The following is a 25,995-nucleotide window of genomic DNA, read 5'->3' on the forward strand; positions in this document are numbered from 1 at the left end:
GGGAGGCGAGGGAAGAAGCCCCTTGATTTAGATCAGCAAGAGAAGTACATACCAAATATTTTGCAGGCGCATTTGGACGTTTTTTGGACGAGAACGCAGCTGCTCCGTTTTGCCAGTAGGGGGCAGAGCGCAACCATTCAGTTGCAAACCCTGTTTCCACGCGCAAAGGGATATACAGTAACGCCTTCTCCGTTGCCTTGTCTGTTCCATCACCAGCACCACCCCCGCCTCTTCTCCAAGATAGACCACTTTGGCACGGCTCCTTTGCTGTGTAACCCTATGCCATCCAGAGGGGTCGACACACACACAAACACAGAGACCCCTCAGCAGAGTTTCTGTGCTTTAGCAGCCTCTGAGACACAGAGGAGACCTTTAGGTCTGGAGCTGTAGCGGGGCATGTTTTATTTTGGGCAGGGAGCATCAGTCTCTCCCCCTCCCTTGGAAGGGAAGAGTCCAGGCAAGGATGCAGAGACCGGTTTTTAAACACGCGGAGCTGAGAGCAACAAGCTGCAGCCTTTAACCATTCAGCAACATTCAACAGGTAAAAGCCATCCGCCACCCCGGTCCCTCCCCCGATTTGCTCGTCTTTATTACAGAATCCCTCCCCTTTGGAATGAATGAACGCCCAAGGGAGCAAATTCTGCTCACTTAGACTAGAGATTTCATTTTTCTTCACATTCTGGGTTTGAAAGGAGGTGGGAGGCGCATGCATTGAAGAACCGATTTAGTGTTTCGATTTGGTTTGAAACACGGCTCTGTCGAGTGCAAATACGCACCTTGCTATTATGTCTATTTCTCTGCATGCAGGAACGCGTTTGCCACGCTTTTCCCCAACCCCCTTGTTTGAGAAACTGCTTTGTTTACCACGGTCACTTTCCAAAGCAATGGAAAGTCAGGCAGGAATCAGGACGTGAATAAGGCTGTTGTTGTTGCTGTTGACTGCTTTTAAAAACACAAGCTGCACAAGGCGCCCTGCAGCGTTTGAAAGGAAAAGAGATGGCATCCCCAACAACGCCGATCTCGCTGCCTACTCTAGGCAGCCTTTGGAGCTGATATAACACCGTACTGTACAAGGGATTTGCTGGAGAGATGAGGTCTGTGCATTGGCAGTTATGCGTACAGGAGAAACTTATACCCAGCTAGCTGGCTTGTGAGAGGCCCCTTTCCAGATAGATCAGCTGGTTTCTTATTTGGACAGCAGTCTGCAATAAAGAAAGAAAGAAAAGTAAAGAAGATTATGGGGAAAGGACAAAATATTTAAACTTAGGTTGCAAGTACAGTATCATGTCACCTCCTTCCTAAGCGTACATGAATTAGTGTCTTGAGAAATTTGATGAATTTGTTAGTTTGGCTTCAGATGCAACCTTTTCCGTTTTTCTTGTCATTTTTCTCCCCCACCCCACCCCAGCAAGCTCACTCCAGAAAGATCTGCATCACAAGCAGTACTACTGCTGCAGTAGCGTTTATTTTTGCTGCTGAAGGTTACGACTGAAACTGTTCATTGGGGTATTCGGGATCTTTTGATGATTACCAGAGGGATTGCGGTGTTGCTGGACATGTTGATTTGCAGCCCTATACCCACTTACCCGGAAGCAAGCCCCAATGGACTCAGTGGGGCTCAAAAGTTGGCATGTATAGGATTGCACAGTGAGTCTTTTGTAGCATTAACACCTAAGGCTGTGTACACACTCCCTTTTGCCCTGTATCCAGTGCTGGTGGTGGTGGTTTGGGAAGCAATGTACAAATAACAGAGTATCTACCCATAAGCTATCCTGTATCTCTTCTGTAATTTCTTTTGATTTTGATACTTTCCCCCCAAACCAGTTTAGGTCCGAATGGAGAAAAAAAACCCCAACCTAGCTGTGTTTTAAACTAGCAATACACACACAGCCTGAGAGTCCTATGGCACCATGCAGACTGTCACATTTATTGTCTGCCATAACAAGCTCTTATTTGGTGCCTAGTTTCTTAGTACAAATTATGCTACTCACACCATTTGTGGGCATTGTGCTCCTTCATTGCATTCCATTCCTCTCTTGTTTTGTGCCATCCATTCCCATGTCTTGATTCGGCTCAGATATTCTGTTTATGGCAAAACAACCACAGGCAGCACTGAGATCTCTATAATCAATCTTTACAAAGAGTTGGCTTGATGTTTTGTATTCTTGTCTTCCAGCCTCTGCCTAATTCCAAATCATTTATTTTTAATTGGGGTCTCTAGACCCCAAGCACTGTTTAAGCCTGCCCTATGAACATTTGCATCCTTGCACTTTCACAGTATTGCATCTAGTGACTCTGCAAAAAAATGACTCATATAAAATATTTTGTATAAAATGCTGTACCTCCATTTAGCTCCAAGATGGGGAACCTGTGACCGTCCAGATTTTATTGGATTCCTGTTCTCATCAGCCCCAGCCAGCAAGGCCAGTGGTTGGGAGTGATGAGAGAAGTTGTCCCACAACATCTGGAAGCCACCTGCTTCCCCATCTCTAGTTTACGTGGACCCTTGTGGAGCAATCCTAGGCAAGTCTACTTGGAAGTAAGCTCTGTTGAGTGCAACGGGACTTACTCCCAGGTGAATAAAACCAAAAGTAAAACAATACAAAGCAGCAGTTTGAAAAAACGTTTGCTGAAATAATCTAGGAACCAATAATCTAGGAACTAAGTTAAGTTTTTCTACCTGTGCAACTTTTTCTGAATGCGGTATGGCAAAGCACATGAGTATGACCTTTGGAGAGTTTGTAAGTAAACCATTTTTACTTGTCTTGGAACTTGGTCTTGGAACTTGGGAGGGCCCTTTTAAAGGTATAGTGGCTTTTATTTCCATGCTTTGCTTTGCTACATATCTTGTGATTTTAAACATTTTGCTGGGGTTTTCTCACCAAAGAGTACTTACCCCGAATTTGGATCTTGGCATCCGGAAATTCTCTTTCCTTTTTTAATACTGGCCCAACACAGGGAGATAAGAAGCTGCCTTTTACTGAGTCCATCCAGCTCAGTCTCATCTATGCTGACTGCCAGAAGGTGAACAGGGACAGGCAAACCCTTCTAGGCAAGATGTTCCACAATCTGGGAAGCACAACTGTGCAGCTCTCCTGGCAACCTACCTGATCTCTATGCAGTTTGCATAAACATGTGAAAGCCTTCATCATCCTGACACCTTCCAGATGTTTGTACCACAACTCTCATCCCATTGTAGTCTAAAACATCTGGAGGGCACCGGACTGGTGAAGGCTGGACAGAACCTGAGACTGCACAGCAGACTTGAATTCCCAAGCAGATTCATCCGGGAGGAGGATTGCCTACATAGCAAAGAGCCAGTAGCTACCAGCACAGCACATGCTTGCATGGAGAGGGGTCCTGTTTCAGTCCCTACCATCTCTTCCAGGTAACTGACCTCAGGCAGCAGAGCTAGGAAAGACCTCTGCCTAAAAAGCTGCTGTCACTTGGAGAAGGCAGCTCTGGGCTAGAAAGACCAACAGTGCGAGCGAGATTCCTATCATGTTTCATGGTGTGCACACTTCAGATCCCTCATAAAACCAGCTGTAGTAACTGGCTCACCTGCTGGATGCCTGATCCATGACCCATGTGAATTGTATGCATGCATCACTGTCCTAATTCATAAAATATCTTTTTATATATATAATATTTATTAGAATTTTAAAGACAATAAAAGTTTACAAAATTGAAACATAAAAGATAAAAACAAAGAATAGCCATAGTAGAAAAAAGAAAGAAGGGTACAAAAATACCAAAAACAAAACACACAAAAAATAAAAATCAGTTTAAAAAAGAAGAAAAATCAGTATTTCGTATCTTATAGTTCATTTACTTGATTCCTGACTTCCTCACACCTCCCCTTTTGTATTCCCATTTAAAATTCCTTTCAGCAAATCCTTACCCTCTATCATTTATCTTTACACAGTATCTTAACCTATTATAACTATGTATTTTCAACCATTGTCAATCCATATTTGCATATTCTTAATAGTCTTTTTGCCAATACCACTTATTTTCCATTCCAACATCATTTTAACATTCATTAATTTTACAGTATTTCTGCAAGTAGTCTTTAAATTTCTTCCAATCTAATTCATAAAATATCACTGGGTCAGGTACACCTTCTGGGTTTGTTTTCGCAACCTGCATAACAGCTACTACAGTCCTTCTCCTTGATCTTAATAGCTGTTCACTCTTGAGGAGCAGATGTAGACATTCTCTCTGCTTCAGCATCACTTTGCTTTGTCTAGCTCATCTTTCTGCTCCGTACCTTTTACCTTGAATGAGTTCTTTTCCCTTTATGCTCATGACCTAAGCACCAGCTCTTTACCTTGGACTTTGACACCTGAAATTAGTGCTGTCAGGGCCTACCCTATTCTTGTGTCCATAAACTGATTTAACTGTTTTTCATGCTGAATTTTAAATTGTTGTAACCCACCCTGGGATTTGCTGGTGAAGGGCAGGTAATAATTTCATCCACAGCAATAATAATTATTATTAATAATAATGTTCTGCGTGCACAAATTATGTTTTCCGTGAGCTGTGCATATGTTTGACCCCTGCTGACAAAACATAGCTATAATTCTTCTTGCATGTTACAAAGTAGCAACAACATATTTGCGGTTTTGTTGTTGTTATCTTTTTGCAATTTAATTTTCAGTTAAGATCAACAACTGACCTACAAACCTTGCTTTGACTCGAAACTCCCACCTAGAGATGGGGAAGAAATTTGCTTAGATTGCATTTGAATGCAATCCTACCTAATTTGCACTTCTTCAAAATATACACAGCCCAAAGCAGCTATTCTTGAAAATTCACACTTCCTTGAATTTTGCATGCAATTCTCCAACCAAAAATGTGTACTTAGGACCATATTTTAGGGCACGTGTGGCTTAAAATGCTATTTTTGTGAATAGTGCTTGCAAAAATGCATATAAAAGGGAAATACGAGTTCTACATACTAAACCCTTTTAGTATGAAACTATGCCTCAGTGCAGCTGTAACGATGGGGCACTTTAAAGTATAGCTGAGGGATGAGAAATAAACTTGCGTGATCAAGTGCTTCTTTCCCCACTTACTCCCTTATCCAGAGCAAATCCTATTTCCCCCTGCTGGCCTCAACAAGGGCCAGCCATTGTTTTGGCAGCAACCTCAAACGGTTACCACCAAGGTCACCTGAAAGTGAGCACACCAGTCATCCTTGATAGGCTAAGGTTGTGTCATGAACATAATGGGAGAAAAAAAGGCCTTTTTGTCTCTAGGTGCTAATGCATTGTGAAACTTTCAAGGGCACAGTATTTACGTAATGATGGCCCAACTAGAGGAATGCTATTTCAGTGCTTCCCCACAATGCAACAGGTAGAAGGATGCTACTTGTTTTGGTTTTTTAATAAGCACATCTAAACTCTTATACTGTTTTAATCAAATGTGTGTCCACATGAATTGTTTTCACTTGTCTTACCAAAATGTGCTGTTGAAAAGGGGTCCATGCTGGATCGTGTGATTTGTGGTTGCAGATTGTTTCCAAGTTTTCTGTTGAGAATTGGCACATGCTTTTTCTGCACGCTGCCGGTTGTACTGTCTCTTGTTTTCTGACTAAACTAGGGGCTCCTCCAGGCTTCCTTTTGTGCTGTGTTTCTAGGCACAGGCCTGTGCTTTAAAGCAGCACTTTCCCTGTGAAAACCTGTTCTTTACCGCTGATTTGGAGCCAACAGCAATCCCTGGCAAGCATGGGTTGATTCAGCATTAAAGAGTGGGTTTCCACAGAGAAAGCACCAGGGCAAAAAGAAGAAGAAAAGTGTTCGTACGTGTGGTTTTAAAGGCCAGACATGTGCCTAGAAAGCTGGGGCAAAAGATAAGTGTGGATGAGCCCTTTATGTGATATGAACTATCCATGATTAGGCTCTTGATAGGCTGAGCTATGCTAGTCCTCTCTCACTCACACACATTAGCAGCCTCATATAGCTTATCTGCTTTCAAGATCAGGGAAAGAGCACTCTGAGAGTGGCCTTTTAACCCTTATCTTCCTTGCAATCTAAATTGCCATCTCCTGAAAGCAACTAGGAAAGAATTAGGTCATGGGAAAGGGAAGAGGGGGAAAAGGTTAAACACCATCTCCCAGAGCACCCCTTCTCTAACTCTAGCAAAATAACAGCCCCAGAATATTCTCCTTACATGTCTCCCATGCCACATCTAGTTTGACCCTTCAGAACCTCCAATGTTATTTCACTGAATGCACCTCTGTCTTCATCAATACACCTTGGTGATTTCAAATGCTAGAAGAATCTGAATATTTGGCTTTTTCACAAAGCTATCTTTAAATTCCCTGCTTTTCTGGTACACGCTGCATCAGATGTTTTAGCATCAACATGCAGTTGTGCAAATCCACAATCTAATAGTCTAATAGGTGTGTGTATCTGAGACCTGCAATGCAAGTGGGAGGAAGCACATAAGTACAAGAATCGTGTGGGGATTTATTCCAAGGCAGCAAGGGAATAAGGAAGTGAGAAGAAACATGAGTGTAGGTTCAGACATACCCCAAAGAACCACCTGCTAGAAATATAACCTTCACTAGTTAGGACTGTAATCTGGGAAAACAGAAGAGCAACTCTGTCTGAGTTCACTGTGATGCAAGATTGCAATAGGTGTAATTAGCAGGCTTCCATTTGCGTGGAAGTCCTACAGAGTTATATGAGAGTAAACCCCCTTGAACTTCTGAGTAGATATGGCTAGGATAGCATTGTTACTTAATGACATTTCTTTTACTGATGCAAAATCATTCAAGGTGTGATTCTACCCAAACCCTCAGGCCAGTTATTCAGAGCCTTAATAGAGATGCTGGTGAAGACTAGATATAACTATAACCTTCAGGTTTGAAGGGCTGCCCATAACAAATGTGTTTTTGTTTGCTGTGGTTTGCCGGAACACGTTTGGGTTCTGTCAACGGCAGGGAGGCTTTGCTGATATGTAAAAATCTTAGATTGTACTGTCATAGAGGAGATGCAATTTCAGCAACTGGATCCATCTTCTGGACCTTACTGGATTCTGATAAGTTCATCATTAGAAGTGGACAACTGGAATCCCAAACTCATTTTGGAATTGCAGCAGAACCTGTTCTACTAAATTAAATTTTGTGGGAAAGAACTCGATGATTTCTTCCACCTTTTGAGCCTTATCTTCACCAGTTACCAAGCCCTGTATTGTCATTAACTCTATGTTTGTTGTCACTTCCTATCACTGAGACTGGGAACCATCCTCCCTTACCGTTGGCCCTCATATTCCTCAACTGTACCTTATTTTTAGATCCATATTTCACATGCCCTAGAATAACTAGATAGACAGGAGAGCTAAGGGACTAGTAATAAGATACGGAGGTTGATGGCACTCAGACTAGGTCAGAAGAGGCCAAAACTTCTTGCCATGTGAATCTTCAAGCATCCTTTCTGGAACACATTGGAAATTTATCTGCACTGTTCCTGGCAAGCATCAATGCAGCTCTCCAAACTGCTGCCCTCTCTTTTTTAGTTCTCATAATGCTCAATAGGGGATGCAAAGGATGCAGGCTTATGGGAAATGAAATCACCCTTTCACCATGGGTGATAGGATCTGGACCACAGGTGCAACCTACTATAAACACATGGGTCAGTGTGTGCATACACCCATTTCAGCAGCTTCCTGTTTTTCCTATCTGAATAATAATAATAATAATAATAATAATAATAATAATAAATAATAATAATAATTTATTATTTATACCCCGCCCATCTGGCTGAGTTTCCCCAGCCACTCTGGGCGGCTCCCAATCAAGTGTTAAAAACAGCACAGCATTAAATAGTAGAAACTTCCCTGAACAGGGCTTGTATGGTAGATGTTGCCACCATAAGAACTTAGAACAAGAATGCAACTTTATGAGTCTTGCACAAACATGACTGAACTTCTTTTCCTGCCTGAAAACTGGAAGGGACCAGCCAGGCTCATCCCCATCATCAGAGCTTGGTGACAAGGAACTAGCAATACAGTGGGGATACGAACCTCTCTCCTATTTCCTTCCTTTCCCTGTTACCAGCCAAGCAAGGCTGAAATTAGTAAGGTGAAACTTTGAGCAACTGGAAGGGGCACACTCAGGGTTTCCTCTCATCTGAGGTGCAATTAAGAGGTTATCCCTCAGTAGAGCGGCTGAACCCTCAACAGGCAGCAAAAAGGGATAGAAGCTGCAAGGAGGAAGCTGCTAATTAACATTACAGGGGATTTTCGCTGCCTGGGACTTACAGCTGCATAAGCATTATGAATATTTCTTGGCCATGAGGGTGGTGTTGCTGAATAATATAGCACCATTAATGGTACGGAATCACCATTTTAATTCCACTTCTAGCTCGTTTTCGAAAAACACTACTTCAGCAGCACTAAAGAGCTCTACTGTCGAAGCAACCTGAATTCCCAAATAGTATCCCCATGCTATAATTAGGTCATGGAACTTTCCATGTGTTAATGGAGATGGGTTTTTATAGAAGTGCCAGTCACCTGGATCTTTTCCCTCCTAGAAATAGCATGTAATCTCCTCAATATCAGAATTCAGTGTTGCAAACAGTTACTCAGTAAATACCGAAAAACAAAGCACATTAGCTCTCACTATTCCATAGTTTTCATGAAAATGTACTTCAAATATTGGTCCTATAGAGAAACTGAATGTGCCCCTTTTGGCCAACAGGATTATGGCATTCAGTTTCCCCAGCTACCACTAAGGAAATTTGCAGCTGTTCTGTTCCTTTGTTTTCCTCTGTCACCTGCCTGGCCTTTAAAGCGTAAGGAAGATGGGGGCTCTGTTTCACACCTAATGTTACTGGGCTGAACTTCAGTGTGGCTTATTTTTGTCAATTTGATGTCACTTTCTGTAGGCCACTAAAGTCTTGCCATTGACACAGCCTTTTGAGGTTAAGAAGCTTAACTAAGGAAGTCTTTATTTCCCTACTCCGAATCTCTGAAGACCTTAGGAGGAGAGGGGAGGGATGGAGAAGGAGAAGCAGGGAAACAGCATCCAGAGAGAGAGATTTGCATGGAGAGACAGTGTGCAACCAGGGTGGAATCTACACACACATAAAAAAAAAAAGGTTCTGAAAATGCTTTTTAAAGGGTATTTTAAAAAATACATTGAATTTTCCATAAGGCTCACCATTGCCATCTAATGTCACATTGTATATTGCGCTTAAAACACACTTAAAATGTATAGCGGAGTCCAGGTGGTTTGTCTCCCATGTTGCAGGTGGCGGGGAGGAAAACTGCCAGGGTGAGGGGCAAAGGAAGTTGGAGGAGAGGCAGAGGGCTGTCCATTAATTGTTGGAAGACTGAGGTGGTGGTTTGAAGTTCCTTTCATTTGCTGGCTTAATCTTGGGTTGTTGTAGTAGTTGAGGGGTGGCCAGTCCTAAACAACTTGGGACCAAGATATCAAAGGGATCATCTTATTCCCTATATACCTGCCTGATCACTGAGGTCATCTGTGGGTGCCCTTCTTGTGGTGTCGTGGTACAACACCAGAACAGAGCAGGGGCGAGGAACCTTTGACCTCCCCCCCCCCCCATGTTACTGAACTCTGCTTGCTGGGGCTGATGAGTGTCATAGTTCATTAACATGTGGAAGGCCAGAGGTTCCCCTCCCCAGGATTAGAGTCTTTCATGTTTGCACAGTGGAGCATGATTCCTCTGTACTTTTTGTCTTCTGCTAAATCCTTTTGTTTAGAAGTATGAACGTTGAATTATTATTTTTTAAAAAAACCCTTTTTTAAAAAATAAATTGCCTGCATATTCCTATCAGTGTACCTAAGAGCAATTCATAGGCAGTTAAAAATGTATTGCAGCTGCTTTATTGTATTATTCTTGTACAGGGGCGCCAACATATAAAAAATATTGGGGGGGCCCATACCGGGGTCCTGCCCCGGGAAGTTTTCTAAATTTTAGATGAAAATTAGTGAGTTTTAAAGTATTTCGGCGGAGCCGGAGCGATTGGGGAGGAGGGGGCTTGTTGCCGGATTCTTCAGCTGGGCCGGAGATCCGCTGCTGGGGGGTCCCTGGGCCGAGTTGTGAGCACGGCCTGCTGAAGGGAGATCCAGCCGATTGCGCGACGGGGACGGCTGGGGCTCTCCGGCTAGGGCGCGTGGCTGGCTGGTTGGCGAGGGAGCAGGTGGGGAGGAGGCGGGGGACGGCGGCGGCGCTCTGCTGGAGGGGCGCCCGAGATTATTGGGGGGGCAGAGCCCCCCCAAATGAATTTTTGAGGGGGCTCGGGCCCCCTCAGGCCCCATGGAGTCGGCGCCTATGTTCTTGTATGTTAATTGATGTGTATTCCTGGGCCCAGCCTAATGGCCCACACATGAATATCTCTCTGTCTCTCTCTCTCTCTCTCTCTCTCTCTCTCTCTCTCTGTGTCCCTTTAGTTGATCAATTTCTAGGAAAACATAATAGACTACACAGCACCATATTGTGAAAAACATGAGCCCTAGACCTGATCTGTTGGCCTGTTTTTATAAATCCAGCCCTGGGAAAAACAATCCTTTTTGCAGGGAGAAGGGGTGGGGTCTGGAAGAGAGAAATGAGCACTGAGCCAAGTATAGATATTGTCTCCTGTTCTATCAGCTTTCTGAAAACCAGCGTATGAGAACCTCTGGCATGGAGGGCAGCTGCCAGTTTTCTTCCTAGCATGGGAGAAAGCAAATGCCATATCAGTAATGCAACTCACTGTTAAGCAGCCATGTGAATAGAAGTGAAGTATTAAAAAGGTAAAGGGACCCCTGACCATTAGGTCCAGTTGTGGCCGACTCTGGGGTTGCGGCGCTCATCTTGCTTTACTGGCCGAGGGAGCTGGCATTTTCCACAGACAGCTTCCAGGTCATGTGGCCAGCGTGACTAAGCTGTTTCTGGCGAACCAGAGCAGTGCACAGAAATGCCGTTTACCTTCCCGCCGGAGCGGTACCTATTTATCTACTTGCACTTTGACGTGCTTTCGAACTGCTAGGTTGGCAGGAGAGGGACCGAGCAACAGGAGCTCACCCCGTCGCGAGGATTCAAACCACCAACCTTCTGATCAGAAAGTACTAAGCTCTGTGGTTTAACCCACAGCGCCACCCACGCCACCCGTGAAGTATTAGTGAGTTTTAAACTGTCGTTGTAGCCTGAGCCAGTGTTCCACACAGTAAGGACTCTTACCTTTCCTTCACGCTTTTCAGGCATAGTCGACCTCTGTGTCGAAGCATTCTCTTTTTTGCTCCAGGGCTTTCCCCATGAAAGCCCATTCTTTACCACTGAATCAGAGCTAACGGCAATGCATGAAACCCCCAAATTGCCATTTGTTGCCGTAAGTGTGGATAAACCCAAGGTTTAGTTTAGCACATTTCTGAACTCATAGACTCATGATTAAACTCTCTTTATCACGGCCCATGAGCTATAGCCAAGAAGAGACCTTGGTTACAATTCACAGGTAGGAAGAAGTGTGTTCAACTATGAGCCCAGGTTCAGACAACACCTTGACTTTGCTCTGTGTGGAATTTTAAAAGACCAGAGAAGAGCAAGGCATCCAGGAGCCCACACATTCACACTGTCCCAAGTCAGCCATAAGGCAGCTTGCCAGGATATGCAAATCAGGCTATTTTGTCCAGATGCATTAGAAAACCACTCAGGATATCCAAATGTGAAACAGATTTAATGACTTATCTCATTCAGTTTCTTAAAATGTGGAGTCTTTGATCATCTGGAGTTCCCAACTGAGGCACTTACAGAGGGACAGATCACCAGTGGGATAACAGAGATATTGCTGTCCTGTTAACTGGCCAGTTTTTCTCCTGGGATCATCACTGATATGTTTGAATATTTTCTAGGATTGGAGAAACCCACAAAACGTTTATTGCCTATGAATTATGGAGGGAGAGAGGAAAATCTCATCCGTTTACTTCAGCAGGCAGAATTTTAATGAGGGGAATAGTTTTACAGTTAGACACTGTTTGTTGCATAGCTGAGAAATTAAGTCAGTAAAATTCTGGAATTGGAAGAGAGGTTTCAGGTTTAAGACACTGATGTTAATGGAGTGCTGAAAATGCACACCAAGGAAGGAATTTAACGTAGCGCTATGGCGACCATTCCCTCAGCGCAAGCATTTCTGCTTGCCAGACAGAACAATCCACCCTCTCCTCCCCCTGCAAGCTGTTCTGGGGGCTCTCCCAGTCCTGCCAGAGCCCAGTGGGAGGTGAGGTGGAAGCCCCATTGTGCTAGTGGAAGTCCTCACACAAGCTTCCACCAGCAGGACTCATTAGCTGAATCCATCCCTAAGCAATATACAGTGGTACCTTGGGTTACATACGCTTCAGGTTACAGACTCCGCTAACCCAGAAATAGTACCTTGGGTTAAGAACTTTGCTTCAGGATGAGAACAGAAATCGTGCCCTGGTGGCGCGGCAGCAGGAGGCCCCATTAGCTAAAGTGGTGCTTCAGGTTAAGAACAGACGTCCGGAACGAATTAAGTATTTAACCTGAGGTACCACTGTATCACATACATTGGTCAGCAGTCAACTAAGTTTCATTCAGAGCAGGCCCACTGAAATTAATAAATCTAACTATTAATTTCAAGGTGCCTACTCTAAGTAAAAGTCAGCTGAATACTGCCCATGAAGTAATCACCTAAAATATACTGTGGGTGGTAGCCAATGTTATTCATATACAAAGTAGACCCACTGAAACCTGTTAAACCTCTGGCATGTCACATTGATTTCAGGAGGTCTATTCCAAGCATGACTAGCATTGTACATCATTACAGGACAAAGAATACTGGCCCTAAATCAAGTCTTCCTGGTCTTCCTGTTGCCATTTTATATACTCTTTTGGCCTTCAGTTCTACAAGTCACATTCTCCAGCAATCTAAATATTTAGGACTGTTGCAGTCCTAGAAATACCAGACAATTTCTTCACACATTCCATTTTTTAGTTGTATGCTTAAGCTTGCATTCGCCTAAAATATGAAATGGAACAGAATACAGGTGGGAGATTTTTACACAGATGCACTCAGTGCTAGGGAAGGCTGCAGCCTCTAGTTATGTGCGCACTCCACGCCCATAGCAAGCTTGGGTTTGTTGCTGTCCAATGTGTAAGACATCCTTTATTTATAAAACAATGGGATTTATCTTCAAATAAACGTGTTAAGGTTTAATGTGGCAACGTTAACGAAGCTATATTGATTTAAAACTAGCTCCAAGTCATGCACAGCATCAAGAAATGTAGAGAAGGCGCCAGGCTGGTGCCTACAACCAGCTGTGAAATACAGGAGTCCAGAACTCAAAGTGGTCTGGCGGTCAAGCTGCCCTACTCCATTTCACTAATGGGTTAACCTGCCCATCTGCACATTGGTGGACATCAGAAAGGGCTCCATGCACATAGAGTTGTTCCATGCAGCACAAGGAGCTCCCCACAACATGCTGGCACACAAAGATATAGTGGAGATTGGCGCAGTAGAGCAAATGGGCCACTGTCCCACCAAGCTCAGGCTGTCTTCATTGCCTGCCTCCTTACTGACAACCAGTCCAGTTGGTGACACTGCCTATCAGCCTCCTCCACCTTAATCTCAGTGTTGCCTTTGTAGAATTCAGCAGGGAGGGGAATGGGACCAAAGCATAATTAGTTAGCTCTGCCAATCCATCTGGGTTCACCTACTGTTGTTCTTCACCATTGGGTCCACCACAGGGTCCATCATTGGCTCTAGGTCCATCTACTGTTGACCTCCCCATATTCTAACCTACGGGCCCCAATGGGCACCAGCCTTCACTGCAAGTCAAGCCCTTCTCATGCATGCCATGCACATAGATGGGGGCACACCTGCTGAACATGAGGCTGCATCACCTCATGAACCCTTCTATAGTTGAAAGGGCTGCAAAAATTCATTATCCTCATGGTGCACCATCTTTTCTTGCTCCCACTCTGCTCTCTAGCAATTTGGAGAATACCGTTGTTAAAAGTTCTTGCTTAGTGTCACTTCCAGTTTAGACAAACAGAGCCAAAGGCTTTGGGGCTAAGTGACACTACAAGAGCCAAACCTTTGTTTCTCAGAATTTTTATTAAAGGCTTACAAAAACAAGTCCAGGTCACACAGAATGGTACCACGTAGAAGCAACAGAGGAGGTGGGGTGGGGATATGTATAACATTGTCTAAGCCCTTGAGTTGCTAGTCTTGGGAGGCTAGAAGCAGGATATTGTGCCCTCCCCCTTTTTTGTATAATGAGGGAGAGGCAAAAAGTGTTTGAAGTTGGCAAGTTAAGAGATGCATTTATACGGCAAGGTGTGGCACTCTTTGCACCAAGTCAGGCACTCCTTGCAAAGTACTAGCAGCCATGGGTCCTCTGAAAACCCATTTGGCTGTCTTCTGGGAGCTGGCCTTCATCCCAACCGATACACCAATCTGGTAACTTTGCCAGAAGCACCACCATGCTCCCTTCAAGGCAGGAATGGTTCAGGTGTGAGGGGGAAGAGGCCTCCAAGGTGCACTGGGCACCAATTCATGCTCAAGATTGCATCCTGTATCATCAAAAGCATCCATGTTAGTCAAGAGGTGAGACACTGGTATGCCTTGTCATTTTGAAGGCTTAGGTGGTAGAAAGATCCTTAGACTCAGCCATAAACTCCTAAGTTTTCCTACTGCTTTCACTTTCTTGCTCACAACTCAAAAGTAGTTAAGGAAAATTAAACGTTCCTCCTTGGTTATTAAGATAGGCCCTAGGCTTGGCCAGGAGAAGTAGGCAAACCTCTCTTTTTACTAAATTAAGAAATTAGGGTACAGAACAGCACGCAAGCTAATTTTCAAAAAAAAAAAGAATGAAAAGCCGATCTAGAGATAGCTTTTTAAAAACAACTAGATTATTGCCACTTGAGTTGATGCTGTGTCCAAGTCTAAATGAAGTCAAACTTGGAGAGAAGCTCCCATTTGTGAAGAAATCAGTAGCTGGGTTTGAAGCAGGCTGCTGGATTTGAGCTGGGAAGTGAAGTCATCCTTTGAACACCGTTCCTTTTTTAGCAGGGGGAACATCAGCACTGCATAGAAGTATTGCCTCAGGTTTCCATCAATCATGGAGCAAGCCAACCTGTAAAAAAGAAAGAAAAACCACAAAATGGCATCATGCAGCTGTAGGTAGAAAAATGTCCCCAGAACCGCTGTCCGGTGACTCTGTTGGATTCCCAAGTACCATCTTCCCCAGCTAGGCTTGCAGGTGTCAGGAATTTTTCTCTTTGAAATATGGCAACCCTAGCCCCAGCCATCATGGTCAATGGTCAGGGATGATGGGAGTTGTAGTCAGACAGCATCTAGAGGACCACAGTTCCCCACCCTCACTCCTGTAGTAAAGGAAGTTTATGCTGCAGGTAAGCACTTCTTGCAGCAACACACATGTGCACTCTCCTGACCCCAGAGGGCACTGCCCCTGCAGCCCTCGCTCCGAGAATGTGGCCACAGCAGACAATGAACATCAGGTGTTTGCGTCCAAGAAATCTTCACACTAGGAAAGAGCCATCACATTGCCTATAGATGGTTGGGGAATGCATTGTCAAGTGAGGGGGAGCAAAGAGGCAAAGGTGTGGTGCCAACACAGCTATTTTTACCTTTCGTAGTTAAGCCTGAAGCAAGATGCATTGGAAGCAAACCGGCTTTTAGAGCTTAAAGCAAATTCACAGTCACTTTGTTGGCCTGGGGGACCAGAGGCAGCTTATGGATAGGATATGGTGTGCAGCCAAGTCATCTCTTGCACGGCTGAGAATCCATGCTGGGTGCTCCCTGCTCTTTACTACCAATGTCTATTCTTGCCTCTTACCACCCACAAGCAACACACAGGTGGAGCCTCGCAACAGCTATTTTCTGCCCACACAGATGCCAGCAGTGTCTGGTCCCTGCCTGAAGCAAGGTCTCCCTGCTGGAGAGTCCCAAAGTCACGGCTGGAGTCCAGTCTCACAGCCAGTTTAGGCAATTTTACAGTCTCCCATTTTAACTTCTTTTCCATTGCCCAAAACAGTATTGGTGAGATTGGTTTTCTGTAATCAAGTAGGCATGGAGACTTTGTGTGTGTTGAGACATCCGTCAGTGACCAGGTAGGACTGGTTCATCTAAGAAAGGAAGCGCACATCTTCTGGCACAAAACAAAAAAATAAAAAGGAACTACGGCACTGAGGTTACTTCCAGAATACCTGTTTATTGAGCATTCATTACAGTTTGTTTGCAGAGACGTTAGCTATGTTGTGTCAAGCAAATGTTATTCCAGACTTTCGAGTGCATTTTCCCAACTCTTTCCTGATTGCAGGAAGTCCAGTTCTAGGGGGAAATGGCTTTGCTGTGCAAAAAGTTCCAGCAAAATTTTAATTGCACAACTTGAATTTGCCAGTGTGTGACTGAATGCCACCCCAAAACAGCATCCATCTGGAATCTCACTATTACAAGTACTCTACTCTACTAAACTATAGGATGATTAACACCAGCACACCCCTCCTTCTTTTGTAGCTATAACAGTGATGCAGAATGAAGCACTTTGAACCGAGGTCTAAAACCTCTTGTGCCTGGGAGAGAGATCATGTGCATTTTTCAGCAAGCCATACTGGTACCAGTGCATGCCGGTCAGTCAAGCTCTGCCATTCTTCTTTGAGCCAAGAGAAAATGAAGAAGACTTGGTCAAGCATAATAATAGCCCTTGCAAAAGTAGAGGGACTACAGTTTTACCTTAGCAGTTCAGCAACTGTGGAACAAGTATCAAGTTTCCTCACATCTCACTCTTCTCTCCAAGCTGAACAGCTGGTTCTATATTCGACTCGGGGATTGCAAATTACTTTTCCATCTTGGAAGCTATTCTGTTCTGCTGAAGCTAGAGGTATACAGTTGATTGAAGGCTTAAATATAAAGTGACACACCAGAGAACAGTAGAGGTCCCGCAAGAAGCAAAGTGATTTGGCACCATCTTAAAGGAAATGCTTGTTAATCCCTGGCCTTTTCACGCTTCTCTTGCTTTAGTTAAGATTCGACTTGCAAGTGTCCCAAACTATCAGAGGTCCTTGAAAAGTTACTCAGCTGCACAGTCACGATCAGTTATAAAAATGACTGTTCAGTAAGACCACACAAAATGCCACTGGGTGCCTGCACTTATTGTTCAGCCATGTGTGAACTGAGGTGCGGGCAGGGGAGAAGAGAGCGGTGGGCCACACCAGATTTCTAAGTACGTCACATGATCCCAAAGAAAGGTTAACGAGAGCTTCTAACATCCCTGGCTCCAAACATGAAAAATGATATTAAGCAAAAATTTGGAGCTGGAAAAGGTTTTGGCATGGTTAGAAGTGGAAAATGTAAACACATTCTCAGAGCAATCACAATAAGGATTTTATAGATTGGAAGATATCCGGATACAAATAAAACCACCATGCTTGGGGAGTGGGGAAGAACAGCCAAGGTTTTAAATATTGGTGCCCTTGAAAAAACTCTCCTGCAAATACATTCCACCAGTTTTTGCTTCCTGTCAGCAAGTGTAAGGATCAGTGCTTTTTTTCTGGGGGTACGCATACCCCTAAACATTTTGTGAACATTGTTTGGCCTCATTGAGGGGCAGTATTTCAATATGAGTAGGAAAATGAGAGTGCCCCCTAAACATTTTTCTAGAAAAAAAGCACTGGTAAGGATTATTATTTGGAATAAAGGTGAAGAGAAGCCAACTTCCTATGTTATTACTGACTTGTAAGAAGCAAAAAAGGCATTTAAAGGTGACCTCATATCCTTTCAAATTATTTTTGGAGATAGCATTTGGTGTATATGCAGTTACCTATTAATATACCAAAGTGGGCCTACAGTCCAACATTTGTCCCTTCTCCATCTTTAAAAATCCAGGTAGGTGCGTGACAAAACAAGTTACCCAGGACTTGATCCTGGATGAGGATGCTGACCTGATTTGTGTTACAGAGACCTAGTTGGATGAATCTGAGAGGCTTAGTCTCTCTCTGCTTTGTCCACTGAGATTCTCTGTATAGCAGCAGGCAATATCTGAGTGGTGAGAAGGCAGAGTTGGAGTGGTCTGTCATCATTGTGCCATTCTGACCATTTGCCCTCTCTGGCAGTCTACTTGGTTCAAGAGTGTGTATTCGAATTGCAGTAGGCAATTGCCATTGCTCCCAAACTACAATTTTGCAGTGGGCATGAGGGAGGGGTAGGTCCTAGGAAAAAACAACCCACAAGCTGATCCCACAGGCCTGAAGTCTGCCCATGTCTGCTCTAGCATAATACGCTATGTTTCCTCCTGTTCCATATCATGGTCAGAAGAGATTAACGGGTTCTACATTTTATTGCTTCTTGTGGATTTGGATGAAGATTTTGAGCATCCTGAGAAAGAGGAAGCACAAATCAACCATGGTTTCTGTTTTCACCAGGTTTCTGTTTTGAAAAAGTGAGCTCATGCCTCTCCTTCAGGGTGATTGATGCAGGCCCTGCCCTGGAGGCACAAGGAGATAGAAATGTGGCACATACCTCTTTGAGTGTTACAGAAGCAGCAATTCACACTCCTCAGAACATGCAAGAACAACTTTTGAAAAAGAAAAAACTAAGGGTAATCATGTTGACCCACAAGAAAACCCAAAATCTGCATTTGGGAGTTTCAGCCCTATGCACATATGTGGCAATTTGTGCAATATAAATATATTGTGCTGCCATTTGGGTTAAAGGTGAGCTCCACCAACTGGTAGTTTGCTGTACAAGTATTCACCAGAGCTATGTTTTCAGTCAGCTCCCAGTCCCTAGATTCCAAGTGCAAATCACCCTTAAAATGACACTTGGAGACACGGTTCTGCAGACAGTGTTTTCTAGGCCCCTTTGGTAAGAGAGGAAAAAAGTCAGCCTTCCAGAGGAGAAATTAGCTTGTGCTGAAAGACAAACTGCAACCTAGGCAAAATGCTGCTTGAGCCACTTGTGTACCCTGAAGTGGAAACATCTGTTCTCCATATCAAAGGCTCAGGATAAGCAAAGAGGGCTTTTCCATCTCAGTAGATGCTTTCCAGCTCCCGGAGGACCTGCTATCAGCTGAGCAATGTGTTTTGGCTAGCACACCACAGCAGCTGAAATAAGCACACGAATCACCAAGGAGAAGCACGGAGGACCCGATAGCCCCAGTGAACTTTTACGAGCGATACTCAACACCATCTATTGCTGGAACCTGCAGCTTGTACATCAGCCTTCTTAAGCTCTCATGTTGCACAGCTCACCTTTAGCTGACTCGCTGTTCATAGCGTAGCAAAGTTGGGGGAGCCAGCATGCAAAGGATCACGTCAGGAATCAATGTTGTTATTATAGATCAAATAAAGGCTATATAAGACAGTAGCAAGCCAGCATCTTTTGACCCAAATCTGCCCCATTCAAATATAAAGTGGGAGGATGGCTTAAAAAGTATTAAAAAGATCAGGGCAAGGAAGGTGCAAGACCTCAGGAATGGGGTCAGCAGCATGACCCCTTTCTGCATGCAGACCTCCTTCACACAAGCTAACAAGTAAAAGGGATCAAGGAGATTGTTGAAATCCATACAGATACTTAATGGCCTGCCTTGTACATGCATCACTTCAGTTGATGGATGGTGTGAGCCAAGTTCTCTCAGGTGTCATGAACCAGTTCGGAAGTTCTAGCTGGGGTGTTTGATCTAGGATGGCTCGCTGGTGTGATAAAACATGACCCAGTCTCAACATTGTTCCAGTTTAATTATCCAAAGCGGGAATAGGTGGAGCAGAATTGTTCTCATCCAGTTTCTTCAGGATTTTTAAGCTGTTGGTAGTCTTAAGTACTTGGCTAATGAATATGTTTTGGTCTTCCCTACATACATTAGTAAAGACTCATTTGCATATTCATGGAGTAAAATCATAATGAACAGTCAGGAAGTTTATATCATCAACTGAAAAATACCCACTTTTTGTTTCAGGGGGTCAAGATGCTGATAACTGTGACGCCACCCCACGAGCCGGCCTCCCTTCACTCACAGGCTCCACCCCCTCCTATTCTACCAAAGCCTGGAATGGACAATCTTAAATTACAGAGACTCTTGAAAAAAGCAGCCAAGAAGAAAGCAACGTTATCAGCACAGCAAGCCGCATCATTCCGGACCAGCCTCTCCCCTGTGAGTGAAGCCAGCCCAGACTTGGAGCACAATGACCGCTCTTCCCCGCGGAAGCCTACAGAAACCACAGCGCACATCACCATCAACCTCCCGCCCCGCTTTTCCATCAAGCCTGTCACCCACCACGTCTCGTCTCCCTTCCCTAAAGGAAAACCGTTCACGTTCACTGCTGCAGAGCAGAGGAGCATTTCGGAGCATCTCAAACTCGCCATCTCGCCCTCCCCGTCGCCATTTCACAGACAGAGCACCCCTGAGCCTTTGTGGCAACCCAGAGGAGACACACACACACACTTGCCCTCTTCGAGTGCCACACATTCTGTGTTCATTTTCCCTGAGCACCCCGTTTCCCCCACACCTGTGGTGGTGGAGACCCCAGCGGCAGTCACCCATGTTACCGAAACACACGCCTACATTCACAGCATGCAGGCACCGCAGGCAAAGACCCCCGTGTTGGAACAGTCAGCAGGGTCTCCCAAGAGGCCCACCACACCTACCCATTTGCAGACAAATCACTCGCACCCGCCACCAAGCCAGACGCCAGCCATGCCCTTTGCAAGCCAAACCAGGCCAATTAGTCCTAGACTAGAGATGACTCCAGTCCCTGAGCCTCCCATCAGGACAGTGAAAACTGCAATACTGCATGTCCCCAGACAGCACATAGTGGTCACATCCCCAACTCCTCAGTTCACAAGGCCTGTGACTCCAGGAAGCAACAGAGGCCTTGAACCACAAGGCGAGGCCCAGAGGCAGCCAAGTCCCAGCGCCCCTCAGAAGCCCACCATGCCAGAGGTAGTTACATCTGCTCCACCAGCTGTTGACACCCCTGCTATCTTGCCAGAAAACAGGGCTGACAAGCAGACTGTGTTGCCACAGGCACCTGCGGTTTCTCCAAGCACTGCAGGCCCCCTACCAAAGCCTAAGCCACCAGTCCCTCCCAGAAGCAAACTTAGCGGCTGGTCTCGCCTCAAAAAGCACCTGGTCGTGGAGTCGGAGGAGCCCCAGTTTCCGGTCTCAGAGGCCGAGCCAGCCAAGCCTGAGCAGGTGGGAGAAAAGAAGGCAACAGAAGCCTCTCAAGAGGGCCCTGGTCAGAGAGCAACCAAGTCCAGAGCTGTCAAGATGTGGGATGCCATCTTGTATCAGATGACCGTCAGCAAAGAGAAGAAGCAGGCAGCAGAGGAAAAGGAAGTCAGGAGAGAAGGAACGTTCTCATTCCGGCGGCGTCTGCCCCTTCTCCTCCACAGGCCGCGCTTTGACGCCCGGAAGCTGAAAGAGCTGGCTTCCAAACCCATGACAAAGATCACTACCCTGTTTGAGGTGCGCCGAATCCAAGGCCAGCCGCCCGAAGCACTGATGAGTTTCAACAGGGCTGCATCGGGGTGGCAACTTGAAGGGAAGCAATGAATGAATCTGCATTCCCCTTCAAGGCTTCTTTTGGAGGATGCATCCTGAGCTGGGAGGAGCTGAAATAAATACACGAGTTTGCCAAAGGAGGAATCACACAAAAGGAAAATTAATAAAATCCGTCACAGGTTTGCTGTTTGTGTACCTGCATGTAGTGACCATAAGTAAGTGAGAAAGTAACATGAGGTGAACACCTCTTTCCCCTCAAGTCTTATTTTCATAAGGCATTCAGTTTAAAGTTGAACAGCAAATTAAAAGCAAAGACCAATCGTTTTAAAGGCTCTCAAAGGCAGTTTTATACAGTTGAATCAACTGTATAACATTTCTTAATAACAAGGCAGCACTCAGCAATGTGCGTTTAGTCTTTAGGCAAAATACACTCAAACCACAGCTTCAACCCATCACAAGGAGTTCAAACTAGATTCAGAGCCCAAAGTCCTGGAGATTACAAAGGACTGATACACAAAATGATGTTGCCTGGCAGCCCTCCTCAGAGACTGCATTTCATAATTCCATCACCTGGAATTGTGCTCTGCTCTGCTCTGCTCTGCCCATTCATAGATTCAGCCTCTCAAACACTGATCTCAACAGCCTCCCTTGCTGTGCCCTAATGGCACTGGCAAGTTCATAAAACAGGGTCTCCTTAAGGCACCCAAGGATCCAAGACATTCAGAGGTTCCCAGGTCAAAACCAGCACAATGAATTGTGCACAGGCAGGCAGTGTAGATCCCACCAGAACTGGTCTGTAATATCTTCCCTGAGCCCCAGAAGTGGGCAGGGGCATTCCACAGCAGCTGCAGGTTCTACACACTCTTCAAGGGTGATGCCATGCAAAATACATTGCAATAGATCCATTTGTGGTGTTAGCTGAGACATAAGATGACCATGTCAAGATCCTTGTCCACTAGGAAGTGGCACAGTATGAGACAAAATATGTTATATACTACAGGAATAAATAATAAAAAAATACTCTGCCATCATTTGTCATACTGAGCCTAGCTTGTAAAAGGTCACTCGCAGTTTTCTTATTGCCTTGAGATAACCAGGTTAGGGAGATTTGTGACAAAAGGTATTGTTTTTAAACCTGGGCAGCCAGGCAAGTAAAAGTGCATTGGCTGCCAGCTTCCATGATTTATTTCTAGGACAGCACTACTAAGCTAGCAGTAAGGCCACTGTGCAAGGGCACAGAAGGACTTTAGCTTTGTACATCTTCCACCAATAGATCTTAACCAGCTCACTCTAGGGCTGCTTCCACTTTTGCATTTACTTATTTACCAAGAGAATATGGCTATAGATGCAGCACAAAAATCAGCCAGGGAGTCATGCAACTCATACATGACTACAACCAAGCATGCCCACCCTGGCATTAAAGGCACTTCTGGTCACTTTTGCTACAGATACAGTATTTGCAGGATGCAAGTACTGAAAGCAACCTTGAGAAGGTGGTGGGCTGAAGTCCTCCACAATCCAAGTGCACTGCTGCTGATTCGCACTTAAGGCCAATTCACAGCCATGTTCCTCTACCCCAAAGTACAGCCAAACTGTCATTTGCCACATGTCTACACATGTGGAAAAGGTATACAGCAATTTCCATCACTGGGGTGCATGACACTTTGTTCCAACTACTTTAGGATCCTTGTAGCACCCAATTCACACTCTGATTTCCTCACATGAGCACACAATCATGGATTGGGAGTGGATTGTTTGCACTGAGAATCAAGTAAGTTGCTTAATGCAGTATCTGCTCGAAAGAGTATACATAGTTATTGGTTTGGAGTTTTGTTTGCTTAACCCCAGCATTTTAGCAGGGAATGATCCAGAGTCAGTTCTGGACCCTAGGATGCTAATGTGGCCCTTTGGACTGGGAGCATCATCAGGAGCACAGATTGCTGTTCCTTCCTCTCACTCATGCTTCTTTTTTGCAGTTCCCATGCTAGCTTTAGAGCTTTTGTCTGCTATTTTAAAGCAGTTCTAGCAGAATACTTGGGGCAGTCTGTTTTGGGATGACCTTGTGCTGCAGCCTCAGAGCTTTGGGGGGGGGGTCATATGCTACCCACCCCCACACTTGTACCATGTACCAAAACAAATTCCCCATAGTTTCCACAAGGACCCATCACACTGCTTAATACTGCCATTCAGTTGAGGCATTGCTGCCACAGCAAATCGCAAACTTACCACAGCAGCATCACCAATGCAGACACTATGGCTCTAAGGAGAGTGTTCTTCCCAGTGCAAGTGTAACCATTTAAGCATTTCAGATGGAATTTGCAAGAGAGCTCAAAGGAGTCAGCTGCCTGAATTCTCCTAAGTGTAAAGGAAACTATAAGGCCCAGCTCCTTCCAGGGGTGCTCCAAGCTCAGGTTTGCTAGGATGGTTGCCTAAAAGATGAGGTGTTGAGTTTTATTGTCATTTTATAGCCGCACAGTTGCACCCTTAAGCTTTTATTTTTGCACTAATGGTTCTGAAAAGTGTGAAGTGAATAGTGATTTCTAATAGTTCTGTAGCTCCTGTACAGTTTCTTGTGCTTTATCATAGAGTGCAGTCATCTAATGTTCTGCTTTTCAGTGGCAGCAAACAAAAGCCCAAACATTTAAGTCCAGTCATGTGTAACTTGTCCCCAACACATCTTTTTTTTTTAAATGCCACCACAGAAGCTGCAATCTAAAGCCAGAAGACAAGGAGGAGGAAGAAGGTGGCTTCGTAATTATTTCCTCTTATGACACCTTTGCCCCACAATGTAGATATAGGCACCCATATCTTTTCCCCTGTAAATCAAAAAGTAGATTAGGAGACAGGAGAATTTTCAACCCACAAATAGCATGGGCCCTTCCACAACTGCATTTTGAAAAATAAGAAGTGTTGGATACAGTTTATATATTGCTGAGCACCATAATGCAGTTAAGGCTTTGAAAGATAGCTCTGGCGAAAAGCAAAAGTTCTGGAATCTCTTCTTAGGGAAGATTCAATAGGTCTTTCTTAGTAGGATTGAAATGCACTTCCACTTTGCCTGCCCAAGAGTTGCCAATAGGGAATGTTGCCAAGAGTAAAAAGGATGGTGAATAAGATATGGCACTAGTGATGGAATAAGGGCACTTGCCTTTTTCTTTTTAAAAAGAAGAAAGGGTTAGCTAGCTTAATTCTCCCCTGCCATATGCAAAAACAGCTGTAAAGTTCAATCCTTTGCACAGGGTGAATGATCCTTGGAAGAGCCTCAGTTGCCAAAAGTTGGCGATTCTGGCTACGTTCTGGTCACCTCCCTCCTATTTTCAGCAGCCTTTAAGAGTAAGGATTCTGCAACAAGCATGAAGGGCCCTTTCCTCCTCACCCGGTTGCAGAGCCAACATCTGGCTGACAGGTATGTTTTCCTTCCCAGTTAGTGTGCTCCACTAACATGAGCAGTGTTCATATTGAGTCACCCTGCTCTTAAAACACAATATGGCCCGTAGGTGGAAACTTCCTGCATTTTAATTTTGAGCTGTGGGACCCAAAATCCCTACAGCCACCTTTAAGGAAAGGAGCTTTAATGCATGAGTGAAGAGAAGGATCAGAAGGCATTGTGTGCTTCATTACAGAACCAGGAAATAAGCCAAGCTTTGGAGAATTATGAGGTCTTTCAGACGTAAGGGGTAATGCACGCAAAGACATAAAGGGTAATGCGCAAACCGATAAATAGGTTGTGAGCTGTCTTGGGTATCAGCTGCCCTTCAAAAGTGGATGTGAAAGTCAAAGTTCAGTTTGAGTCAGTCTTTATAAATGCTCTTTTTCCAATGATAGTTTAGACGCAAGGGGATTTTGAACCAAGAAAGTACGTAGGCATATCAGGAACACAGAAAAGTAAAGTCTTAATATGGAACACAGAAAAGTGTTAAGTAAAAAGGAAGCAGGCATATTTGGAAACAGAAGTGTCAGGTAGGATGTAGCAAGAAGGGGGAAAGTAATTTGGTAAGGGCTGTGGGGCTTTTTCTATGGGGCTTTTTCTGAGCCTATAGTTCACACTACAATCCTTCACAAGACTCCGATGGAAACCTTTTTAAGATTTCCTTCCACAGCTTTGCATTGTCTGTACCTTCTAGAGGCAGTTCCTGCAAAACCCAGCTACCTGAATCAAGGCTTTATTTTTTAATTACCTTTGTATATATAGATTGAATAAAGTGTTTCTATGGAGAAAAAAGTAAGAGCTGTCTTTCATGACTAAATAAATGCCATGGCATTGCTGCCCAAGAGACATAATGCTTTCCACGGCTACCAGAGAAATCCTTCTCCCTACATGCAGAAGAGATAATGTCACTGTGGCTCAAGACAGAGTCACTTAAGAATGGTACACAAGCAGCTGTGTGTACACAAGTCAGTTTCAGATTGGATGAGAACCAGTAAAGCGAGTGAGTTTGAAGTGCAAAGGGGTCACTTACAACACACACCCCCCCCATATTGCTCTGCTTCACTCGCCACCTGTAATA

General features: G+C 44.6%; 2 protein-coding genes across 3 annotated transcripts in view; one reads left to right on the top strand and one right to left on the bottom strand.

Moving 5' to 3' along the window:
• The first annotated feature begins 206 nt into the window (after nucleotides 1-206).
• On the top strand, nucleotides 207-24,172 carry PRR33 (proline rich 33). Its single transcript, XM_082194000.1, has 2 exons — nucleotides 207-541; nucleotides 19,943-24,172. Exon 2 carries the CDS (start codon nucleotides 19,952-19,954, stop codon nucleotides 21,536-21,538), a length of 1,587 nt encoding a protein of 528 aa, XP_082050126.1. The 5' UTR covers nucleotides 207-541; nucleotides 19,943-19,951; the 3' UTR covers nucleotides 21,539-24,172.
• LSP1 (lymphocyte specific protein 1) overlaps nucleotides 14,064-25,995 on the bottom strand; it is an 80,994-nt gene continuing 69,062 nt past the window's right edge. For both annotated transcript variants that reach the window (XM_082194437.1, XM_082194438.1), the window contains exon 11: nucleotides 14,064-15,103. The gene's annotated coding sequence lies outside the window, so the exon portion shown is untranslated. The remainder of the gene's footprint in view (nucleotides 15,104-25,995) is intronic.

The sequence above is a fragment of the Podarcis vaucheri genome (assembly GCF_965113315.1).
Source record: "Podarcis vaucheri genome assembly, chromosome: 1".
NCBI lineage: Eukaryota > Metazoa > Chordata > Lepidosauria > Squamata > Lacertidae > Podarcis > Podarcis vaucheri.

Bases quoted from the DNA above. Each gene is read 5' to 3' on its own strand.
- PRR33 (XM_082194000.1), top strand. From the start codon at position 19,952: ATGCTGATAACTGTGACGCCACCCCACGAGCCGGCCTCCCTTCACTCA.